The following is a 21086-nucleotide window of genomic DNA, read 5'->3' as shown; positions in this document are numbered from 1 at the left end:
CCGGGTGGAGATTATAAACCTAGAGAGGAACCAGGCTATGTGGGGTGGCCAGTCCTCTTCTGGTTGTGCCGGGTGGAGATTATAAACCTAGAGAGGAACCAGGCTATGAGGGGTGGCCAGTCCTCTTCTGGCTGTGCCGGGTGGAGATTAGAAACCTAGAGAGGAACCAGGCTATGAGGGGTGGCCAGTCCTCTTCTGGCTGTGCCGGGTGGAGATTATAAACCTGGAGAGGAACCAGGCTATGAGGGGTGGCCAGTCCTCTTCTGGCTGTGCCGGGTGGAGATTATAAACCTAGAGAGGAACCAGGCTATGAGGGGTGGAGATTATAAACCTAGAGAGGAACCAGGCTATGAGGGGTGGAGATTATAAACCTAGAGAGGAACCAGGCTATGAGGCTCATCTAAATGTAGCAAAGTACTAGTCATGCTAAAACTATCAGATTTACATTGAGAAGGTTGTAACATGGCAACGCGTGTTTTATAACTTCCAAAGAAATCTGAATCTAAAAAACAACACCATTATGTTTTAGCCTTGTTCTGCTAGCTCCCTCTCACCTGCGTTCCAACGGTCTTCTTGTGGTCTCTCTGAGCCTGAACAGGCCGTGTCATCTTACTGCGACTGGTCAGGGAGCCTGCAGGCTTCTCCTCGTCGCTGAACAGCTCCAACAGCAGATCAAACTGGAGGGAAGAGTCAAACACGTCTCAAACAGGAACAGGAAACTGTTGTTGTTGTTGTTGTTTTTTAAACGGTTGTTTGTGACCATTTCTTGTATCATCTCGACTGTAATCTTTTGGTTCTTTGTCTGCTAACTGTGACGTTTTTCTTTCTCCAGTGGTTTTGTCACCAAATGAAAAGTGCACTAATAAAACGAAGAAGAACGAGGTACCTGTATTCACCACCAGGGGGCAGTTTATCCGTGACATAAAACGGTCTGTCAAGATCTAAACATAGACTTGTTGCTACAGCTCTGTGCTGGGTGTGTTCTCCAAGTTCAAACATCACACTAGTTAACCCGAGGGCACTACGATGGTCCTCTACAGAAGACTAGTATACAGAAGGTATTTACAGACTGGAAGATGGGAGAAAGGTTGCGTGTTTGACTGATATGAAAAAATAATAATAAATAAACAAACAAATAAACAAACAAAACAAATAAACAAACAAACCTTGCTTAGCTTGAGCACAGTAATCTGCTCTTCATTGACAGTGTCCTTATTCTTCTCCAGGAATCCCTCACACTGGTACTCCACCTAGGGACAAAAAGGTCGTGTTAAACAGAGGGAACATGTCAATTCATGATAAGAAGATGAAGATAACATGAGATATTCAACCTGACCCTCAGTCTAGAACGGGAGTGGTTTGGTTAGTACTGCTCAAACGAGGAGAGCTATTTCAGTCAGTCAGTCACCTACACTCAACAAACCACATCCTACAGTCAGACAGCAGGCAATGGCCTCCGTCAACGTATACATAAATAGAAGGTCTGACATGACCATTTTTTGTTTGTTTTTAAATTTACACGGATGCTTGTGTACCTTGTCTGCAAAGTGGAGGATGATAAAGGCTTTGTTGGACATACGAGGTTTGTCAAAAAGATCACTTTTCTTCAGGAAGGTGTTGTAAAGTTTCTGAGCCCATGTGTCATCAGAGCCTTTGGGCATCTGAGGGAGGGAGGAGAGGAAGGAAGGGGAGAAGTTAGTGAACACATCAGCCTGACTCACATCCTAAATATGTGTGTATGTACAATGCCTTCAGAAAGTATTCATACCCCTTTACTTATTCCACATTCTGTTGTGTTACAGCCTGAATTCAACATGGTTTAAATACTCCCCCACCCATCTACACACAATACCCCATAACGACAAAGTGAAAACATGTTTGTTTTTTCAAAGTTTTTTTTGCAAATTGATTGAAAATGAAATACAGAAATCTCATTTACATAAGTATTCATACCCCCTTTGCTATGAGACTCCAAATTGAGCTCAGTTGCATCCAATTTCCATTGATCATCCTTGAGATGTCACTACAACTTGATTAGAGTCCACCTGTGGACAATTCCATCGTTTAGACATGATTTAGAAAGAAACCTTGGTCAGGGAGCACCTTGGTCAGGGAGCACCTTGGTCAGGGAGCACCTTGGTCAGGGAGCACCTTGGTCAGGGAGCACCTTGGTCAGGGAGCACCTTGGTCAGGGAGCACCTTGGTCTGGAAGGACCTTGGTCAGGGAGGTGACTAACAACCCAATGACCTCTCTGACAGAACTACAGAGTTCCTTGGCTGAGATGGGAGGACCTGTCAGAAGGACAACAGTCACTACAGCACTTCCCCAATCTTGGCTTTATGGGAGAATGGCCAGACGGAAGCCACTCCTGAGAATGCAAAGAGCTATCACTGGAGAAAACCAGGCACAGCTCATCACCCATCTAACACCATCCCATGCTTTTCAGCGACAGCGACTAGGAGACTGGTAAGGATAGAGGGAACAATGAATGGAGCCAAATACAGGCAAATCCTTGAAGAGAACCTTCAGAGAGCAAACGACCGTAGTCTGGAGGTAAAGATTTACATTCCTACAGGATAATGACACCAAGCATTCAGCCAAAGCAACGCTGGAATGGCTTCAGAACAGCAATGTGAAAGTCCTTGAGTGGCCCAGACTTGAATCCCATTAAATCTGTGGAAAGGCTTGAAGATTGCATTTCACCGCCACTCCCCATCTAACTTCAAAGAGAAAATCCCCAAATTCAGATGTGCAAAGATGGTATGCATACCAAAGATGACTCAAAGCTAAAATCACTGCCAACTTTGCTTCTACAAAATATTGACTCAGGGGTGTGAATACTCAGAGAAATTACATTTTCAATAAATGTGCAAAAAATGTCTAAAAACATGTGTTCACTTTTTATATCATTACAGGGTACTGTGATGTCATTACAGGGTACTGTGATGTCATTACAGGGTACTGTGATGTCATTACAGGGTACTGCGATGTCATTACAGGGTACTGCGATGTCATTACAGGGTACTGCGATGTCATTACAGGGTACTGTGATGTCATTACAGGGTACTGTGATGTCATTACAGGTTATTGTGTGTAGATGGGTGAGAAGAAGAAAAAAAAAAAATTAATAATAATTCAATTCAGGTTGTAACACAACAAAATGTGGAGTAAGTCAAGGGGTATGAATACTTTCTGAAGGCACTGTATGTGTGGAGTAGACTCCTCCCTCTTGTCTTGGTGTTCCACAAGGATCTATTCTAGGACCATCCATCATCATTATTATTAGTGTGTGTGTGTGTATTTCGTGTTACTTTGCACTCCTCATCCAACAGGTCCAGGACCCCCATCTTGGCCTCGATGAGGTTGATACAGGGATGGTTATCATAGAAGTCTATCAGAGTCCAGGGAATCTCCTCCTTCATGTACTCCTCCTGCTCCAGCTTGAACACATGCTGCAGTGAGAGAACACAAGCTGACCTCTGACCTAACGTTTCAAACAGACAAGTATGACAAACGGCTGACATGTAAAAGCCTAAATCCCAAATCAAGCCCTAGCCCCTATACCCTAGGTACTTGAGGAGATGTAAAAGCCTAAATCCCAAATCAAGCCCTAGCCCCTATACCCTAGGTACTTGAGGAGATGTAAAAGCCTAAATCCCAAATTAAGCCCTAGCCCCTATACCCTAGGTACTTGAGATGTAAAAGCCTAAATCCCAAATCAAGCCCTAGCCCCTATACCCTAGGTACTTGAGGAGATGTAAAAGCCTAAATCCCAAATCAAGCCCTAGCCCCTATACCCTAGGTACTTGAGGAGATGTAAAAGACACAGAGAGAGAGAGAGAGAGAGAGAGAGAGAGAGAGAGAGAGAGAGAGAGAGAGAGAGAGAGAGAGAGAGAGAGAGAGAGAGACACCTACCATGTTAAACTGCTGTTGAAGCTTCTCGTTGGCATAGTTAATACAGAACTGCTCAAAGCTGTTGATGTGAAACGTTTCAAACCTGGGGGGGGAAAAAACATGACTAAGGTCAAGAGACCATTTATACACTGAGCGGACAAAAGCATTAAGAACATCTGCTCTTTCCATGACAGAACGGAGGCTGTTCTCAGGGCAAAAGGGTTAGGAAGGTGTCCTTAATGTTATGTACACTCAGTGTACATTCACAATGTAAACACCAGAAAACATCACTGACCCCCCCCCACCACCACCACCACACACCCACCCATAGATGTCGAGAACCCCAATGAAGGAGTGCTGTTTGACAGCAGAGCGCAGAGCCTCATTGATGTGGTCTACGATCCAGCTGAAGAGTTTAGCGTAGATGTGTTTGGCCAGCGCGTCCCGTGCGTTGACCGCATGCACTTTGGAGAGGGGCTTAACGTAGGTCTCCGTGGCAGTCTTCAATTTTCTGTGGCACAGCCAATGAGACATGTCCTGGTAGGCCACGCCCATCAGCTCACAGAACACCGTCAGGTGAGTATTGTCAGGCTGCAAAGACACAATAATATTTAATAACATAATGATAATATAACACCACAAACACAACATGAACAGTTTGGGACAAACACAACATGATCAGTTTGGGACAAACACAACATGATCAGTTTGGGACAAACACAACATGATCAGTTTGGGACAAACACAACATGATCAGTTTGGGACAAACACAACATGATCCGTTTGGGACAAACACAACATGAACAGTTTGGGACAAAACACAACATGAACAGTTTGGGACAAACACAACATGATCCGTTTGGGACAAACACAACATGAACAGTTTGGGACAAAACACAACATGATCAGTTTGGGACAAACACAACATGATCAGTTTGGGACAAACACAACATGATCAGTTTGGGACAAACACAACATGATCCGTTTGGGACAAACACAACATGAACAGTTTGGGACAAACACAACATGATCAGTTTGGGACAAACACAACATGATCAGTTTGGGACAAACACAACATGATCAGTTTGGGACAAACACAACATGATCAGTTTGGGACAAACACAACATGAACAGTTTGGGACAAACACAACATGATCAGTTTGGGACAAACACAACATGATCAGTTTGGGACAAACACAACATGAACAGTTTGGGACAAACACAACATGATCAGTTTGGGACAAACACAACATGATCAGTTTGGGACAAACACAACATGATCCGTTTGGGACAAACACAACATGATCAGTTTGGGACAAACACAACATGAACAGTTTGGGACAAACACAACATGATCAGTTTGGGACAAACACAACATGATCAGTTTGGGACAAACACAACATGAACAGTTTGGGACAAACACAACATGATCCGTTTGGGACAAACACAACATGATCAGTTTGGGACAAACACAACATGATCAGTTTGGGACAAACACAACATGAACAGTTTGGGACAAACACAACATGATCAGTTTGGGACAAACACAACATGAACAGTTTGGGACAAACACAACATGATCCGTTTGGGACAAACACAACATGATCAGTTTGGGACAAACACAACATGATCAGTTTGGGACAAACACAACATGATCAGTTTGGGACAAACACAACATGAACATCAGTTTGGGACAAACACAACATGAACATCAGTTTGGGACAAACACAACATGAACAGTTTGGGACAAAACACAACATGAACATCAGTTTGGGACAAAACACAACATGATCAGTTTGGGACAAAACACAACATGAACATCAGTTTGGGACAAAACACAACATGATCAGTTTGGGACAAAACACAACATGAACATCAGTTTGGGACAAAACACAACATGAACATCAGTTTGGGACAAACACAACATGATCAGTTTGGGACAAACACAACATGATCAGTTTGGGACAAACACAACATGATCAGTTTGGGACAAAACACAACATGATCAGTTTGGGACAAAACACAACATGAACATCAGTTTGGGACAAACACAACATGATCAGTTTGGGACAAAACACAATATGAACATCAGTTTGGGACAAACACAACATGAACAGTTTGGGACAAAACACAATATGAACATCAGTTTAGGACAAACACAACATGATCAGTTTGGGACAAACACAACATGATCAGTTTGGGACAAACACAACATGATCAGTTTGGGACAAACACAACATGAACAGTTTGGGACAAAACACAACATGAACATCAGTTTGGGACAAACACAACATGATCAGTTTGGGACAAAACACAATATGAACATCAGTTTGGGACAAACACAACATGATCAGTTTGGGACAAACACAACATGATCAGTTTGGGACAAACACAACATGATCAGTTTGGGACAAACACAACATGATCAGTTTGGGACAAAACACAACATGAACATCAGTTTGGGACAAACACAACATGATCAGTTTGGGACAAAACACAATATGAACATCAGTTTGGGACAAACACAACATGAACAGTTTGGGACAAAACACAATATGAACATCAGTTTAGGACAAACACAACATGATCAGTTTGGGACAAACACAACATGATCAGTTTGGGACAAACACAACATGATCAGTTTGGGACAAACACAACATGATCAGTTTGGGACAAACCACAACATGATCAGTTTGGGACAAACCACAACATGATCCGTTTGGGACACACCACAACATGATCAGTTTGGGACAAAACACAACATGATCAGTTTGGGACAAACACAACATGATCAGTTTGGGACAAAACACAACATGATCAGTTTGGGACAAAACACAACATGAACATCAGTTTGGGACAAACACAACATGATCAGTTTGGGACAAACCACAACATGATCAGTTTGGGACAAACCACAACATGATCAGTTTGGGACAAACACAACATGATCAGTTTGGGACAAAGGGCTGGTTTCCTGGACACAGATTAAAGTTTAGTCCTGGACTAAATAACACTTTCAATGGAGATTCAGTGGCCAAAAAAAAAAAAAAAATTCAGATTTTCCATTGAGTGTGTTTTTTAGTTCAGGACTAGGCTTAAACAAAATCAGTGTCCGGGAAACTGGGCCGAACACAAAAGGGCCAGCATTCCATACAAAACCAACATGGAATTGGCAGCATTGTTGTACTTTCAACAGCCCCTTAGGCTACACTCTGTGATGCCTTGTACAGCATAGCTCTACGCTGACCAGGGAAATGTGCAGGACAGCCCCTGTGAGAATAGTCAAACGTGTTATAAGAGATTCTTAAAGAGCTCCCTAATTTCAATGCCTATCCAGGATCCATAGAGCTAGAAAATGTCATGCTTTAAAATGGGGGAAAGGGTGCCATTTTTGGGACATAGTCAAGAGGTTTTGTTTTGAACTCGCCAGGATGGTACTGCTGTCTGCCGATCTCTCTTCCACCTCCACGTTGCCAAGGTGAAGCAGAGCGGCCAGGATCTGGAAGAGATCCATTTGATACGTTTCATTGATTCCTGAAAAAAAAAAAGAGCCTCTTTTAGTGTCGTCTCTAGTGACTACAGGTTTAGTGTGGCCCTCCACCTGGCTCAACCAGGAAGTAAGTATTTGGGGGGTGTTTCCCTATTATCCTAACTCACCCAACAATGAGAAAGCCTTCCTGGTGCTGCACATCTCTTTGGCATCGTCTACTCCCTCTATGACAGGGCTACCTCCCTGGTTGGTACAGTGGAAATCATCAGCGTTACCTGCAGACAGGAACCATACACAACAACAACAGACTTCATCTACCTGCCATAGATTTCCTATGAATCAATCATTCAAACATGTTTACGGAGCCTGCAATGAGTTAGCATGACAACCGGATCTGGGATCAGGTTTTTTCTATGTTTGGGATGCATTTCATTAAGGATATTCCATCCAAACCACTCTGTGTGGAAACATGTTCCTTTCATACATGTGGGAATAGCTGCTCACAATGGTTTGATTTTCTGTTGCCGTGACAGCAGCTTTCCACGCTCTGGATGGAAGCATGCCTTTCTGTTGCCGTGACAGCAGCATTCCACGCTCTGGATGGAGTGCCATACTTTCTGTTGTCGTGACAACAGCATTCCACGCTCTGGATGGCGTGCACAACTTTGTTGCCGTGACAACAGCATTCCACACTCTGGATGGAAGCATGACTTTCTGTTGCCGTGACAACAGCATTCCACGCTCTGGATGGAGTGCACAACTTTGTTGCCGTGACAACAGCATTCCACGCTCTGGATGGAAGCATGACTTGCTGTTGCCGTGACAACAGCATTCCACGCTCTGGATGGAAGCATGAGTGGTAAGATTATAGAGAACAAGAGGAATACTCTTTTATATTTATGTATAACTTGGCTGCCCAACCCTGTTCCTAGAGCTACCCTCCTGTAGGCTTTCACTCCAACCCTGTTCCTGGAGAGCTACCCTCCTGTAGGCTTTCACTCCAACCCTGTTCCTAGAGTTACCCTCCTGTAGGCTTTCACTCCAACCCTGTTCCTGGAGAGCTACCCTCCTGTAGGCTTTCACTCCAACCCTGTTCCTAGAGTTACCCTCCTGTAGGCTTTCACTCCAACCCTGTTCCTAGAGTTACCCTCCTGTAGGCTTTCACTCCAACCCTGTTCCTGGAGAGCTACCCTCCTGTAGGCTTTCACTCCAACCCTGTTCCTAGAGTTACCCTCCTGTAGGCTTTCACTCCAACCCTGTTCCTGGAGAGCTACCCTCCTGTAGGCTTTCACTCCAACCCTGTTCCTGGAGAGCTACCCTCCTGTAGGCTTTCACTCCAACCCTGTTCCTGGAGAGCTACCCTCCTGTAGGCTTTCACTCCAACCCTGTTCCTAGAGTTACCCTCCTGTAGGCTTTCACTCCAACCCTGTTCCTAGAGTTACCCTCCTGTAGGCTTTCACTCCAACCCTGTTCCTGGAGAGCTACCCTCCTGTAGGCTTTCACTCCAACCCTGTTCCTAGAGTTACCCTCCTGTAGGTATTAACTCCAACCCTGTTCCTGGAGAGCTACCCTCCTGTAGGCTTTCACTCCAACCCCAGTTGTAACTAACCCTAGATTAGGGTTGAAGCAAAAACCTGCAGGACAGCAGGTCGTCAGGAACAAGGTTGGAGAGCCTTGGTGTATAATATATACTGAACAAAGATATAAAATCTGCATCTGTTGGTCACAGATACCTTTAAAAAATAAATAATAATAATAGGGACGTGGATCAGAAAACCAGTCAGTATCTGGTGTGATCACCATTTGCCTCATGCAGCGCGACATCTCCTTCACATAGAGTTGATCAGGCTGTTGATTGTGGCCTGTGGAAGGTCGTCCCCACTCCTCTTCAATGGCTGTGGGAAGTTGCTGGATATTGGTGGGAACTGGAACACGCTGCCGTACACATCGATCCAGAGCATCCCAAACATGCTCAATGGGTGACATGTCTGGGGAGTCTGCAGGCCATGGAAGAACTGGGACCTTTTCAGCTTCCAGGAATTGTGTACAGATCCTTATGACATGGGGCCGTGCATTATCATGCTGAAACATGAGATAATGGTGGAGGATGAATTGCGCGACAATGGGCCTCAGGATCTCGTCACGGCGTCTCTGCATTCAAATTGCCATCGATAAAATGCAATTGTGTTCATTGTCCGTAGCTTATGCCTTCCCATACCATAACCCCACCGCTACCATGGGGCACTCTGTTCACAACGCTGACATCAGCAAACCGCTCAGCCACACGACGCCATACATGTAGTCTGTGGTTGGGAGGCCAGTGGGACGTACTGCTAAATTCTCTAAAACAACGTTGGAGGCGGCTTATGGTAGAGAAATTAACATGAAATTCTCTGGCAACAGCTCTGGTGGACATTCCTGTAGTCAGCATGCCAATTGCATGAGCTCTCAAATTGACACATCTGTGGCATTGTATTGTGTGACAAGATTTGTCCCCCAGCACAAGGTGCACCTGTGTAATGATCATGCTGTTTAATCAGCTTCTTGATATGCCACACCTGACAAATGCTCACGAACATTGATGTAAACAAATTTGTGCAGAACATTTGAGAGAAATTAGTATTTTTTTTGTGCGCATGGAACATTTTTGGGATATTTTATTTACGCTCTTAAAACATGGTACCAACACACCATACCTAACTGGAGAGGTTTGAACTCAGGAAGGTGTGAGGAGGCACACAGTTGGTAGAAGATATGGTAATTCCTCTCCTCGGTAGCCTGCAAAGACAACAAAGTGTATAATCAAATTGAGTTTTAAAAATAAGACAGACTGGGCCAGTGGCACACTACCTCTTTCTCTTCAGGAATGTGTTTGTTAGAAAATCGTAAAGCCCCATAATTCATTAGGACGAAGAGGAACGAGGACATCTCAGCTGTAGCAAAACCCAGGCTCCCCAGTCAACATGCAGTGAATAACTATTATTATTATTATTTATTTTTTTACAGATGAGAAACTTATAAATGAGGTAATGTTGAGTAGGTATGAACCAGTTAGCTACGGTTTGCCCTAAAGAACACACCCTGAACTCCAGCCATACCAAATACAGTCCACGTATTGGACCTCACCTGAAACACCACTCTAGATTTCTCCAGCAAGTACGTTCTCATGTTAGCCCCGATGATGTGGTAGTTTTTGTCGAATCCAATCTCGATGTACTTCCCAAAGCGACTGCTGTTGTCGTTTCTAGTCGTCTTTGCATTCCCGATGGCCTAGGGGGGGGGGGGGGGGGGGGGGGGAATAGAATGAACGAGCTCCGGGTATCATTTGGGTAGTTGACTTACAACAACGATTGCCCTTCTAGGATTAAATAAAGTTTACTGAATTGAAAGACAGACCGGTGGTCTCTTTACCTCCATGATGGGGCTGGAGGCCAGCACTCTCTCCTCCACATTAGCCTCGCTGGAGGACCCGCTGACCGTAGCAAAGTACCTCATGGCATACTTAGCAGAGACTGTCTTACCAGCCCCAGACTCCCCACTCACTATGATAGACTGGTTCCTCTGATCTCTAGAAGAAGAAGAAGAAGAACAAGATAGAACAGCCATCCTTGAAGTAATCACTGAAGTTGCATGACTGGACAGCTGAAAGTCACGTGATGGAGACCTGTCCAATCACGTCAAGAGAGGAAGGAAGCAAGGACAAAGCATTGAGCTGAGTGATTGACAGACCTGGCCATCTGTTTGTAAGCCTCCTCTGCCACAGCGAAGATGTGAGGATCCATGTCGCCCATGTTCTGTCCACTGTAGGCGTTGATGATGTCATGGTCATAGATGGGTATGCTCTCATAGGGGTTTATAGCAACCAACACGATGCCTGAATGAATTCACATTAACGAATCAGTGACATGATGTATCAACACACACACACACACACACACACACACAGCATTTAAAACATTTCAAATAGCCCAGGTCTGATAGCAGTTAACAACAAATATTTTGCCAGATACAGAAATAACAACAATGACAACAATGATCTAATTTCCACATGAAATTTCCCGATAAAAAACTCTGCAGCTCCACCACAATTGCATATTTACAGCGGTTAAAATAAGCATATTTAGGTAGAACATTCTGAACGGTAGGTCAGAATGTCAGGACTTCTGAATATATGATCGACACTATCTATATTACCTCGAACGGAACGCACAGTCCTGTGAACGGGACTCCAAAGTCTACAGTGAGTCACCAGAACAGAGTTAAAGGCTTTAGTTTTTACCTGCAACACGTGTAGATGGACTTGGGAGTGTGAGTGTGTCTTTACCACAGTAGGTGTAGATGGACTTGGGAGTGTGAGTGTGTCTTTACCACAGTAGGTGTAGATGGACTTGGGAGTGTGAGTGTGTCTTTACCACAGTAGGTGTAGATGGACTTGGGAGTGTGAGTGTGTCTTTACCACAGTAGGTGTAGATGGACTTGGGAGTGTGACTTTACCACAGTAGGTGTAGATGGACTTGGGAGTGTGACTTTACCACAGTAGGTGTAGATGATCTTGGGAGTGTGAGTGTGTCTTTACCACAGTAGGTGTAGATGGACTTGGGAGTGTGAGTGTGTCTTTACCACAGTAGGTGTAGATGATCTTGGGACTGTGAGTGTGTCTTTACCACAGTAGGTGTAGATGGACTTGGGAGTGTGAGTGTGTCTTAACCACAGTAGGTATAGATGGAGTGTGAGTGTGAGTGTTTCTTTAACCACAGTAGGTATAGATGATCTTTGGAGTGTGAGTGTGTCTTTACCACAGTAGGTGTAGATGATCTTGGGAGTGTGAGTGTGTCTTTACCACAGTAGGTATAGATGGACTTGGGAGTGTGAGTGTGTCTTTACCACAGTAGGTGTAGATGGAGTGTGAGTGTGTCTTTACCACAGTAGGTGTAGATGGAGTGTGAGTGTGTCTTTACCACAGTAGGTGTAGATGGAGTGTGAGTGTGTCTTTACCACAGTAGGTGTAGATGGACTTGGGAGTGTGAGTGTGTCTTTACCACAGTAGGTATAGATGATCTTTGGAGTGTGAGTGTGTCTTTACCACAGTAGGTATAGATGATCTTTGGAGTGTGAGTGTGTCTTTACCACAGTAGGTGTAGATGATCTTGGGAGTGTGAGTGTTTCTTTACCACAGTAGGTGTAGATGATCTTGGGAGTGTGAGTGTGTCTTTACCACAGTAGGTGTAGATGGACTTGGGAGTGTGAGTGTGTCTTTACCACAGTAGGTATAGATGATCTTTGGAGTGTGAGTGTGTCTTTACCACAGTAGGTATAGATGATCTTTGGAGTGTGAGTGTGTCTTTACCACAGTAGGTGTAGATGATCTTGGGAGTGTGAGTGTTTCTTTACCACAGTAGGTGTAGATGATCTTGGGAGTGTGAGTGTGTCTTTACCACAGTAGGTGTAGATGGACTTGGGAGTGTGAGTGTGTCATTACCACAGTAGGTATAGATGGACTTGGGAGTGTGAGTGTGTCTTTACCACAGTAGGTGTAGATGGACTTGGGAGTGTGTCTTTACCACAGTAGGTGTAGATGGAGTGTGAGTGTGTCTTAACCACAGTAGGTGTAGATGGAGTGTGAGTGTGTCTTTACCACAGTAGGTGTAGATGGAGTGTGAGTGTGTCTTAACCACAGTAGGTGTAGATGGAGTGTGAGTGTGTCTTTACCACAGTAGGTGTAGATGGACTTGGGAGTGTGAGTGTGTCTTTACCACAGTAGGTGTAGATGGACTTGGGAGTGTGAGTGTGTCTTTACCACAGTAGGTGTAGATGGAGTGTGAGTGTGTCTTTACCACAGTAGGTGTAGATGGAGTGTGAGTGTGTCTTTACCGCAGTAGGTGTAGATGGACTTGGGAGTGTGAGTGTGTCTTTACCACAGTAGGTATAGATGGAGTGTGAGTGTGTCTTTACCACAGTAGGTGTAGATGGACTTGGGAGTGTGAGTGTGTCTTTACCACAGTAGGTATAGATGGACTTGGGAGTGTGAGTGTGTCTTTACCACAGTAGGTATAGATGGAGTGTGAGTGTGTCTTTACCACAGTAGGTGTAGATGGACTTGGGAGTGTGAGTGTGTCTTTACCACAGTAGGTGTAGATGGACTTGGGAGTGTGAGTATGTCTTTACCACAGTAGGTGTAGATGGACTTGGGAGTGTGAGTGTGTCTTTACCGCAGTAGGTGTAGATGATCTTGGGAGTGTGAGTGTGTCTTTACCACAGTAGGTGTAGATGGACTTGGGAGTGTGAGTGTGTCTTTACCACAGTAGGTGTAGATGATCTTGGGAGTGTGAGTGTGTCTTTACCACAGTAGGTGTAGATGGAGTGTGAGTGTGTCTTTACCACAGTAGGTGTAGATGGAGTGTGAGTGTGTCTTTACCACAGTAGGTGTAGATGGAGTGTGAGTGTGTCTTTACCACAGTAGGTGTAGATGGAGTGTGAGTGTGTCTTTACCACAGTAGGTGTAGATGGAGTGTGAGTGTGTCTTTACCACAGTAGGTGTAGATGGAGTGTGAGTGTGTCTTTACCACAGTAGGTGTAGATGGAGTGTGAGTGTGTCTTTACCACAGTAGGTGTAGATGGAGTGTGAGTGTGTCTTTACCACAGTAGGTGTAGATGGAGTGTGAGTGTGTCTTTACCACAGTAGGTGTAGATGGAGTGTGAGTGTGTCTTTACCACAGTAGGTGTAGATGGAGTGTGAGTGTGTCTTTACCACAGTAAGTGTAGATGGAGTGTGAGTGTGTCTTTACCACAGTAGGTGTAGATGATCTTGGGAGTGTGAGTGTGTCTTTACCACAGTAAGTGTAGATGGAGTGTGAGTGTGTCTTTACCACAGTAGGTGTAGATGGAGTGTGAGTGTGTCTTTACCACAGTAAGTGTAGATGGAGTGTGAGTGTGTCTTTACCACAGTAGGTGTAGATGGAGTGTGAGTGTGTCTTTACCACAGTAGGTGTAGATGGAGTGTGAGTGTGTCTTTACCACAGTAGGTGTAGATGGAGTGTGAGTGTGTCTTTACCACAGTAGGTGTAGATGGAGTGTGAGTGTGTCTTTACCGCAGTAGGTGTAGATGGAGTGTGAGTGTGTCTTTACCACAGTAGGTGTAGATGGAGTGTGAGTGTCTCTTTACCACAGTAGGTGTAGATGATCTTGGGAGTGTGAGTGTGTCTTTACCACAGTAGGTGTAGATGGAGTGTGAGTGTCTCTTTACCACAGTAGGTGTAGATGATCTTGGGAGTGTGAGTGTGTCTTTACCACAGTAGGTGTAGATGGAGTGTGAGTGTGTCTTTACCACAGTAGGTGTAGATGGAGTGTGAGTGTCTCTTTACCACAGTAGGTGTAGATGATCTTGGGAGTGTGAGTGTGTCTTTACCACAGTAGGTGTAGATGGAGTGTGAGTGTGTCTTTACCACAGTAGGTGTAGATGATCTTGGACTCCACGAAGCGCACTTTGAGGTTGTGTAGAACTGCTGGTTCGTGGAGGTAGCTGAGAGCCGTCAGGTCATTCTCCCCCACCAGGATATCAGGGTTCCTTAGCGGGGGTAAACTATTGGTCTGGGGGTCGATCTTGTGTTCCAAGTTCTGGAAGAAAACACCGCAATCAGATGAAAGCAACAACCCAAAAATAACAATAACAAATATATATATATATATATATATTCACTGGACAAGCACCGGGAATTAGTGTAAGCTTATGTCAGATGGTGCAATGTATCTAATATGGGTTGTTTATTCAACATTGTAATTGTATACAGTATGCCTTATAATTAATTAAAGAGGGCACTATGCAAAAACCGCTCCACCATTTCCTGGTTGCTAAAATTCTAATAGTTCCCCTAATTTCAATTTATGTAACAAAACAAGCAAGTATAGTGTAGAGAATCATTGTACCGTCTAAAACCACTGTTAAATATATGTTCCATCACCTAAAATATTGTATTTTCAGCTGTTTGAAGCTGGTGTAGAAAACCGAACGGACATTTTTTTTTAACAAGAAACAATACAAATAGAGCACATAGAACATATCTACCACTTCTTAGACTTGCTTTCAATGGGAATGACACATCTATAATTCACATTTCTATGTGAATTTCATCAGGTCGCCCCCAAAAAAAGTGACATATTGCAGCATTGAACTCCTTATAGTGTAATTAGTCTCTCCTCCATGTGTCCATTAAATACTGAACTCCTTATAGTGTAATTAGTCTCTCCTCCATGCTTCCATTAAATACTGAACTCCTTATAGTGTAATTAGTCTCTCCTCCATGCTTCCATTAAATACTGAACTCCTTATAGTGTAATTAGTCTCTCCTCCATGCTTCCATTAAATAGAGAGTTGAAATGCTGATCCTCTTCTGCCCAACCACTCGGATAACATCTTGGGCTTATTTCCATACCTGAAGTACATGGATTTACATGCCTCAACTTGAACCGTCAGCTGCTGTGCAACAGTAAAAAGGTTTGGAGTAAAAGCACCGCGGGTGTTGTGTCCTCTTACGTTTCAGTCCCTGTATCTAGCTTGATCTAAAAAAATATCATGTTTAGGCTACTTAGGAACATCTCTCCACCCCTCCAGACCCATCTCTCCACCCCTCCAGACCCATCTCTCCACCCCTCCAGACCCATCTCTCCACCCCTCCAGACCCATCTCTCCACTCCTCCAGACCCATCTCACCACCCCTCCAGACCCATCTCACCACCCCTCCAGACCCAGAACCCATCTCACCACCCCTCCAGACCCATCTCACCACCCCTCCAGACCCAGAACCCATCTCTCCACCCCTGCAGACCCATCTCACCACCCCTCCAGACCCAGAACCCATCACTCCACCCCTCCAGACCCAGAACCCATCTCTCCACCCCTCCAGACCCATCTCTCCACTCCTCCACCCCTCCAGACCCATCTCACCACCCCTCCAGACCCATCTCACCACCCCTCCAGACCCATCTCTCCACCCCTTCAGACCCATCTCACCACCCCTCCAGACCCATCTCACCACCCCTCCAGACCCATCCCTCCACCCCTCCAGACCCATCCCTCCACCCCTCCAGACCCAGAACCCATCTCACCACCCCTCCAGACCCATCCCTCCACCCCTCCAGACCCATCCCTCCACCCCTCAAGACCCATCCCTCCACCCCTCCAGACCCAGAACCCACCTCTCCACCCCTCCAGACCCAGAACCCATCCCTCCACCCCTCCAGACCCAGAACCCATCCCTCCACCCCTCCAGACCCATCTCTCTACCCCTCCAGACCCATCTCTCCACCCCTCCAGACCCATCCCTCCACCCCTCCAGACCCATCCCTCCACCCCTCCAGACCCATCTCTCCACCCCTCCAGACCCATCCCTCCACCCCTCCAGACCCATCCCTCCACCCCTCCAGACCCATCCCTCCACCCCTCCAGACCCAGCTCCTCTCTCACTGTGCCATCCTCCAGCTGTAGACACAGAGCTCTGTCTCCAGGAGTGTAGTCCTTGGTGAGCTCTGCTGGCTTCCATGCCTCCACAGCATCTGGGAGCCAGACCCGGGCATACTGAGGGACAGCGGAACACTGGTTAATGCATGGACATGCCAACAACATAACAGCTACATCTAGGACTTAAAAAGCGACGAGTCATAGATATGGCTAGGCAACATACTGACATTTTTTAGTATGATCTAATCTAATTATACAGAGGGAGTAGAGGGACAGAGGGACACAGGTTAATGCATAGAAATGTCAACAACATAACAGCTACATCTAGGACTTAAAAAGCGACGAGTCATAGATATGGCTAGGCAACATACTGACATTTTTTAGTATGATCTAGTCTAATTATACAGAGGGAGTAGAGGGACACAGGTTAATGCATGGACATGTCAACATAAGGACAATGTTGCACTACTACTATCCAGAATAGATTCAGACCCCTATGCTTGCTAACAGCTACACTCGGGTCAGACAAGCTTCTGCAGAGCTGGATGTATCTCAATCCAGGGATGAGAAATGCATTTTTACTCCTAATTGTCCTATTATCCCAACTCTTACACGAGCTAGTTTTTTTTATTTTTATTTAGCATTCGTTCAATCTTCTCGGTGTAAGAGTTTGGATAATGGGACAATTCAGAGTATAACTGATGTCTCATTCCTGGATTGTGGTCCATTTTCCCAGACATATTTTGAGCCGGCTCTGCGGTGTCTTAATTTATACAGGAAGTTTGTCCGATCCGAGTGCAGCTGTGAACACGCATACAGTCAGAATCTATTCTGGATACACAACTGCATTCTAGTCTAATCTAAATGATCAATGCCATTTAAAAAAAAACACATCTGTGACCATTCTCTTCGGATATACAATCTAATATCACTATGGATGAGATGACAACATTACTTATTCAGTCAATAATCATCATTGACATTTCTCACCAACAAAACCATTGATGTTACTAATAACTTTATAATCTTGATGCAACTCACAAAGTAGTTGAGGAACGCTCAACTCCCATTCTCTTAAATCGAGGCGATATACACGGAGTAACTTTTAACTTTCCACAGCTGTGTCATCACTCTTCACTGTCTGTGGTAGTTATTGACATGTAGCAAAAAGTCTATCGCAATGACCTAACGTTACATAAAGACACACACACATTATAACTGTGAGAACAAAACTGAGGGCAACGTTGATAAAATAGCGTAACTCCATTTAACTGTTGTCTCTATCCGTAAATGATCCTATAGTCCTACTAACTTACATGCCACTGACAGAAACCTACTAATCATATTAGCCTACCTTGGAGTATAGTTCAGAAGCTGCCATGACATTCAATATGCCTTTATATCCACTCTTCACTTTGGCCTCTGTCTCTTCATTTGCGACCCAGTTAATAAATATGAAAAATATAAAGGAAAAAGTAGCGGAGAGAGAGAAAATAGCGGCTACGTGCCGACAGGAATCTCCATACTTCTTCAAGTGTGAAGTCTCTGTGCATTATGGGTATATCTATTCCGCGCGTCCGGTGGCTGTTGCCTTGAAAGGTGACCTCCTTGTGGCTGCTTGGCTTATTACATATTACATTCAAACATTCAAACATTCAAACATAATAACATTCAAACATACACGCATCAGCAACCACAGTTAATGAAATCACTGAAACCCTTAACGAAGAGCTGCCGTCAGTGTTGGAATGGGTGGCCAGTAATAAACTGGTCCTTGAACATCTCTAAAACTAAGAGCATTGTATTTGGTACAAATCATTGCCTAAATTCTAGACCTCGGCTGAATCTGGTAATGAATGGTGTGGCTGTTGAACAAGTTGAGGAGATTAAATTACTTGACGTTACCTTAGATTGTAAACTGTCATGGTGAAAACGTATAGATTCAATGGTTATAAAGATGGGGAGAGGTCTGTCCCTATTAAAGAGATGCTCTGCTTTTTTGACACCACACTCCAAAAAGCAAGTTCTGCAGGCTCTAGTTTTGTCTAATCTTGATTATTGTCCAGTCATGGGGTCCAGTGCTGCAAGGAAAGACCTAGTTAAGCTGCAGCTGGCCCAGGGCAGAGGTGTGTGGTGAAGATATAGACCAGTCTCTCTCTCCAGACTGGCTCAACAGGGCAGAGGTGTGTGGTGAAGATATAGACCAGTCTCTCTCTCCAGACTGGTTCAGCGGGGCAGAGGTGTGTGGTGAAGATATAGACCAGTCTCTCTCTCCAGACTGGTTCAGCGGGGCAGAGGTGTGTGGTGAAGATATAGACCAGTCTCTCTCTCCAGACTGGTTCAGCGGGGCAGAGGTGTGTGGTGAAGATATAGACCAGTCTCTCTCTCCAGACTGGTTCAGCGGGGCAGGGGTGTGTGGTGAAGATATAGACCAGTCTCTCTCTCCAGACTGGTTCAGCGGGGCAGAGGTGTGTGGTGAAGATATAGACCAGTCTCTCTCTCCAGACTGGTTCAGCGGGGCAGGGGTGTGTGGTGAAGATATAGACCAGTCTCTCTCTCCAGACTGGCTCAGCAGGGCAGGGGTGTGTGGTGAAGATATAGACCAGTCTCTCTCTCCAGACTGGCTCAGCAGGGCAGGGGTGTGTGGTGAAGATATAGACCAGTCTCTCTCTCCAGACTGGTTCAGCGGGGCAGAGGTGTGTGGTGAAGATATAGACCAGTCTCTCTCTCCAGACTGGTTCAGCGGGGCAGAGGTGTGTGGTGAAGATATAGACCAGTCTCTCTCTCCAGACTGGTTCAGCGGGGCAGGGGTGTGTGGTGAAGATATAGACCAGTCTCTCTCTCCAGACTGGCTCAGCAGGGCAGGGGTGTGTGGTGAAGATATAGACCAGTCTCTCTCTCCAGACTGGCTCAACAGGGCAGAGGTGTGTGGTGAAGATATAGACCAGTCTCTCTCTCCAGACTGGCTCAGCAGGGCAGGGGTGTGTGGTGAAGATATAGACCAGTCTCTCTCTCCAGACTGGCTCAGCAGGGCAGGGGTGTGTGGTGAAGATATAGACCAGTCTCTCTCTCCAGACTGGCTCAGCAGGGCAGGGGTGTGTGGTGAAGATATAGACCAGTCTCTCTCTCCAGACTGGTTCAGCGGGGCAGGGGTGTGTGGTGAAGATATAGACCAGTCTCTCTCTCCAGACTGGCTCAGCAGGGCAGGGGTGTGTGGTGAAGATATAGACCAGTCTCTCTCTCCAGACTGGTTCAGCAGGGCAGGGGTGTGTGGTGAAGATATAGACCAGTCTCTCTCTCCAGACTGGTTCAGCGGGGCAGGGGTGTGTGGTGAAGATATAGACCAGTCTCTCTCTCCAGACTGGTTCAGCGGGGCAGGGGTGTGTGGTGAAGATATAGACCAGTCTCTCTCTCCAGACTGGTTCAGCGGGGCAGGGGTGTGTGGTGAAGATATAGACCAGTCTCTCTCTCCAGACTGGTTCAGCGGGGCAGGGGTGTGTGGTGAAGATATAGACCAGTCTCTCTCTCCAGACTGGTTCAGCGGGGCAGGGGTGTGTGGTGAAGATATAGACCAGTCTCTCTCATTCATTGTTTCATTGTGTGAATTGTTTTCCCTTTTATTTCTTATTTTTATTAATTCACCAGTACATATGTTGCCACTCGCCTGTAGTAAATGTACCGTTAATCCCCCTGTCGTTTGTTTACATTCATTTTTGTTAATGCATGTATTAATTACAGTGCATGTATTAATTACAGTAATTTACCGTTCTCATTCTCGGAGAGGAAACATTGTTTGCAGAGTTCACAACCTGCTACACTTGTGAGAAACAAGTTTTGGTTTATTTGATCAAATGTATTTATTTTCATTGTCTTTTGTTTGGAGTGTGAGCAATGAGTAACGTGTTTGGTTTCTCTGTCCTGATCGTGTTGAGGGAACGTGTGTCTGGTTTCTCTGTCCTGATCGTGTTGAGGGAACGTGTGTCTGGTTTCTCTGTCCTGATCGTGTTGAGGGAACGTGTGTCTGGTTTCTCTGTCCTGGTCGTGTTGAGGGAACGTGTGTCTGGTTTCTCTGTCCTGGTCGTGTTGAGGGAACGTGTGTCTGGTTTCTCTGTCCTGGTCATGTTGAGGGAGCGTGTGTCTGGTTTCTCTGTCCTGGTCATGTTGAGGGAGTGTGTGTCTGGTTTCTCTGTCCTGCTCATGTTGAGGGAGTGTGTGTCTGGTTTCTCTGTCCTGGTCATGTTGAGGGA

General features: G+C 45.3%; 1 protein-coding gene across 4 annotated transcripts in view; it reads right to left on the bottom strand.

The window, feature by feature from the left end:
• The window catches only part of LOC110500932 (unconventional myosin-Va), a 45369-nt gene extending 26965 nt beyond the window's left edge, over positions 1-18404 (bottom strand). For all 4 annotated transcript variants that reach the window (XR_016490210.1, XR_016490211.1, XM_090214109.1 and 1 more), the window contains exons 1-15: positions 18194-18404; positions 16846-16956; positions 14828-14999; positions 11115-11259; positions 10797-10953; positions 10512-10655; positions 10082-10163; positions 7553-7660; positions 7323-7429; positions 4221-4486; positions 3917-3998; positions 3313-3453; positions 1536-1661; positions 1167-1250; positions 555-677 (exon numbers count right to left, since the gene is read on the bottom strand). Coding sequence is in view for 2 of the 4 variants with exons in the window: in XM_090214109.1 (XP_090070235.1) it covers positions 555-677; positions 1167-1250; positions 1536-1661; positions 3313-3453; positions 3917-3998; positions 4221-4486; positions 7323-7429; positions 7553-7660; positions 10082-10163; positions 10512-10655; positions 10797-10953; positions 11115-11259; positions 14828-14999; positions 16846-16956; positions 18194-18220 (1875 nt within the window). In the remaining 2 variants the exon portion in view is untranslated. The remainder of the gene's footprint in view (positions 1-554; positions 678-1166; positions 1251-1535; positions 1662-3312; positions 3454-3916; positions 3999-4220; positions 4487-7322; positions 7430-7552; positions 7661-10081; positions 10164-10511; positions 10656-10796; positions 10954-11114; positions 11260-14827; positions 15000-16845; positions 16957-18193) is intronic.
• Between the last annotated feature and the right edge of the window lie 2682 nt (positions 18405-21086).

The sequence above is a fragment of the Oncorhynchus mykiss genome, chromosome 2 (genome assembly GCF_057628025.1).
Source record: "Oncorhynchus mykiss isolate SJ-2025 chromosome 2, ASM5762802v1, whole genome shotgun sequence".
Taxonomy (NCBI): domain Eukaryota; kingdom Metazoa; phylum Chordata; class Actinopteri; order Salmoniformes; family Salmonidae; genus Oncorhynchus; species Oncorhynchus mykiss.
This window is presented reverse-complemented; position numbering and strand designations above follow the sequence as displayed.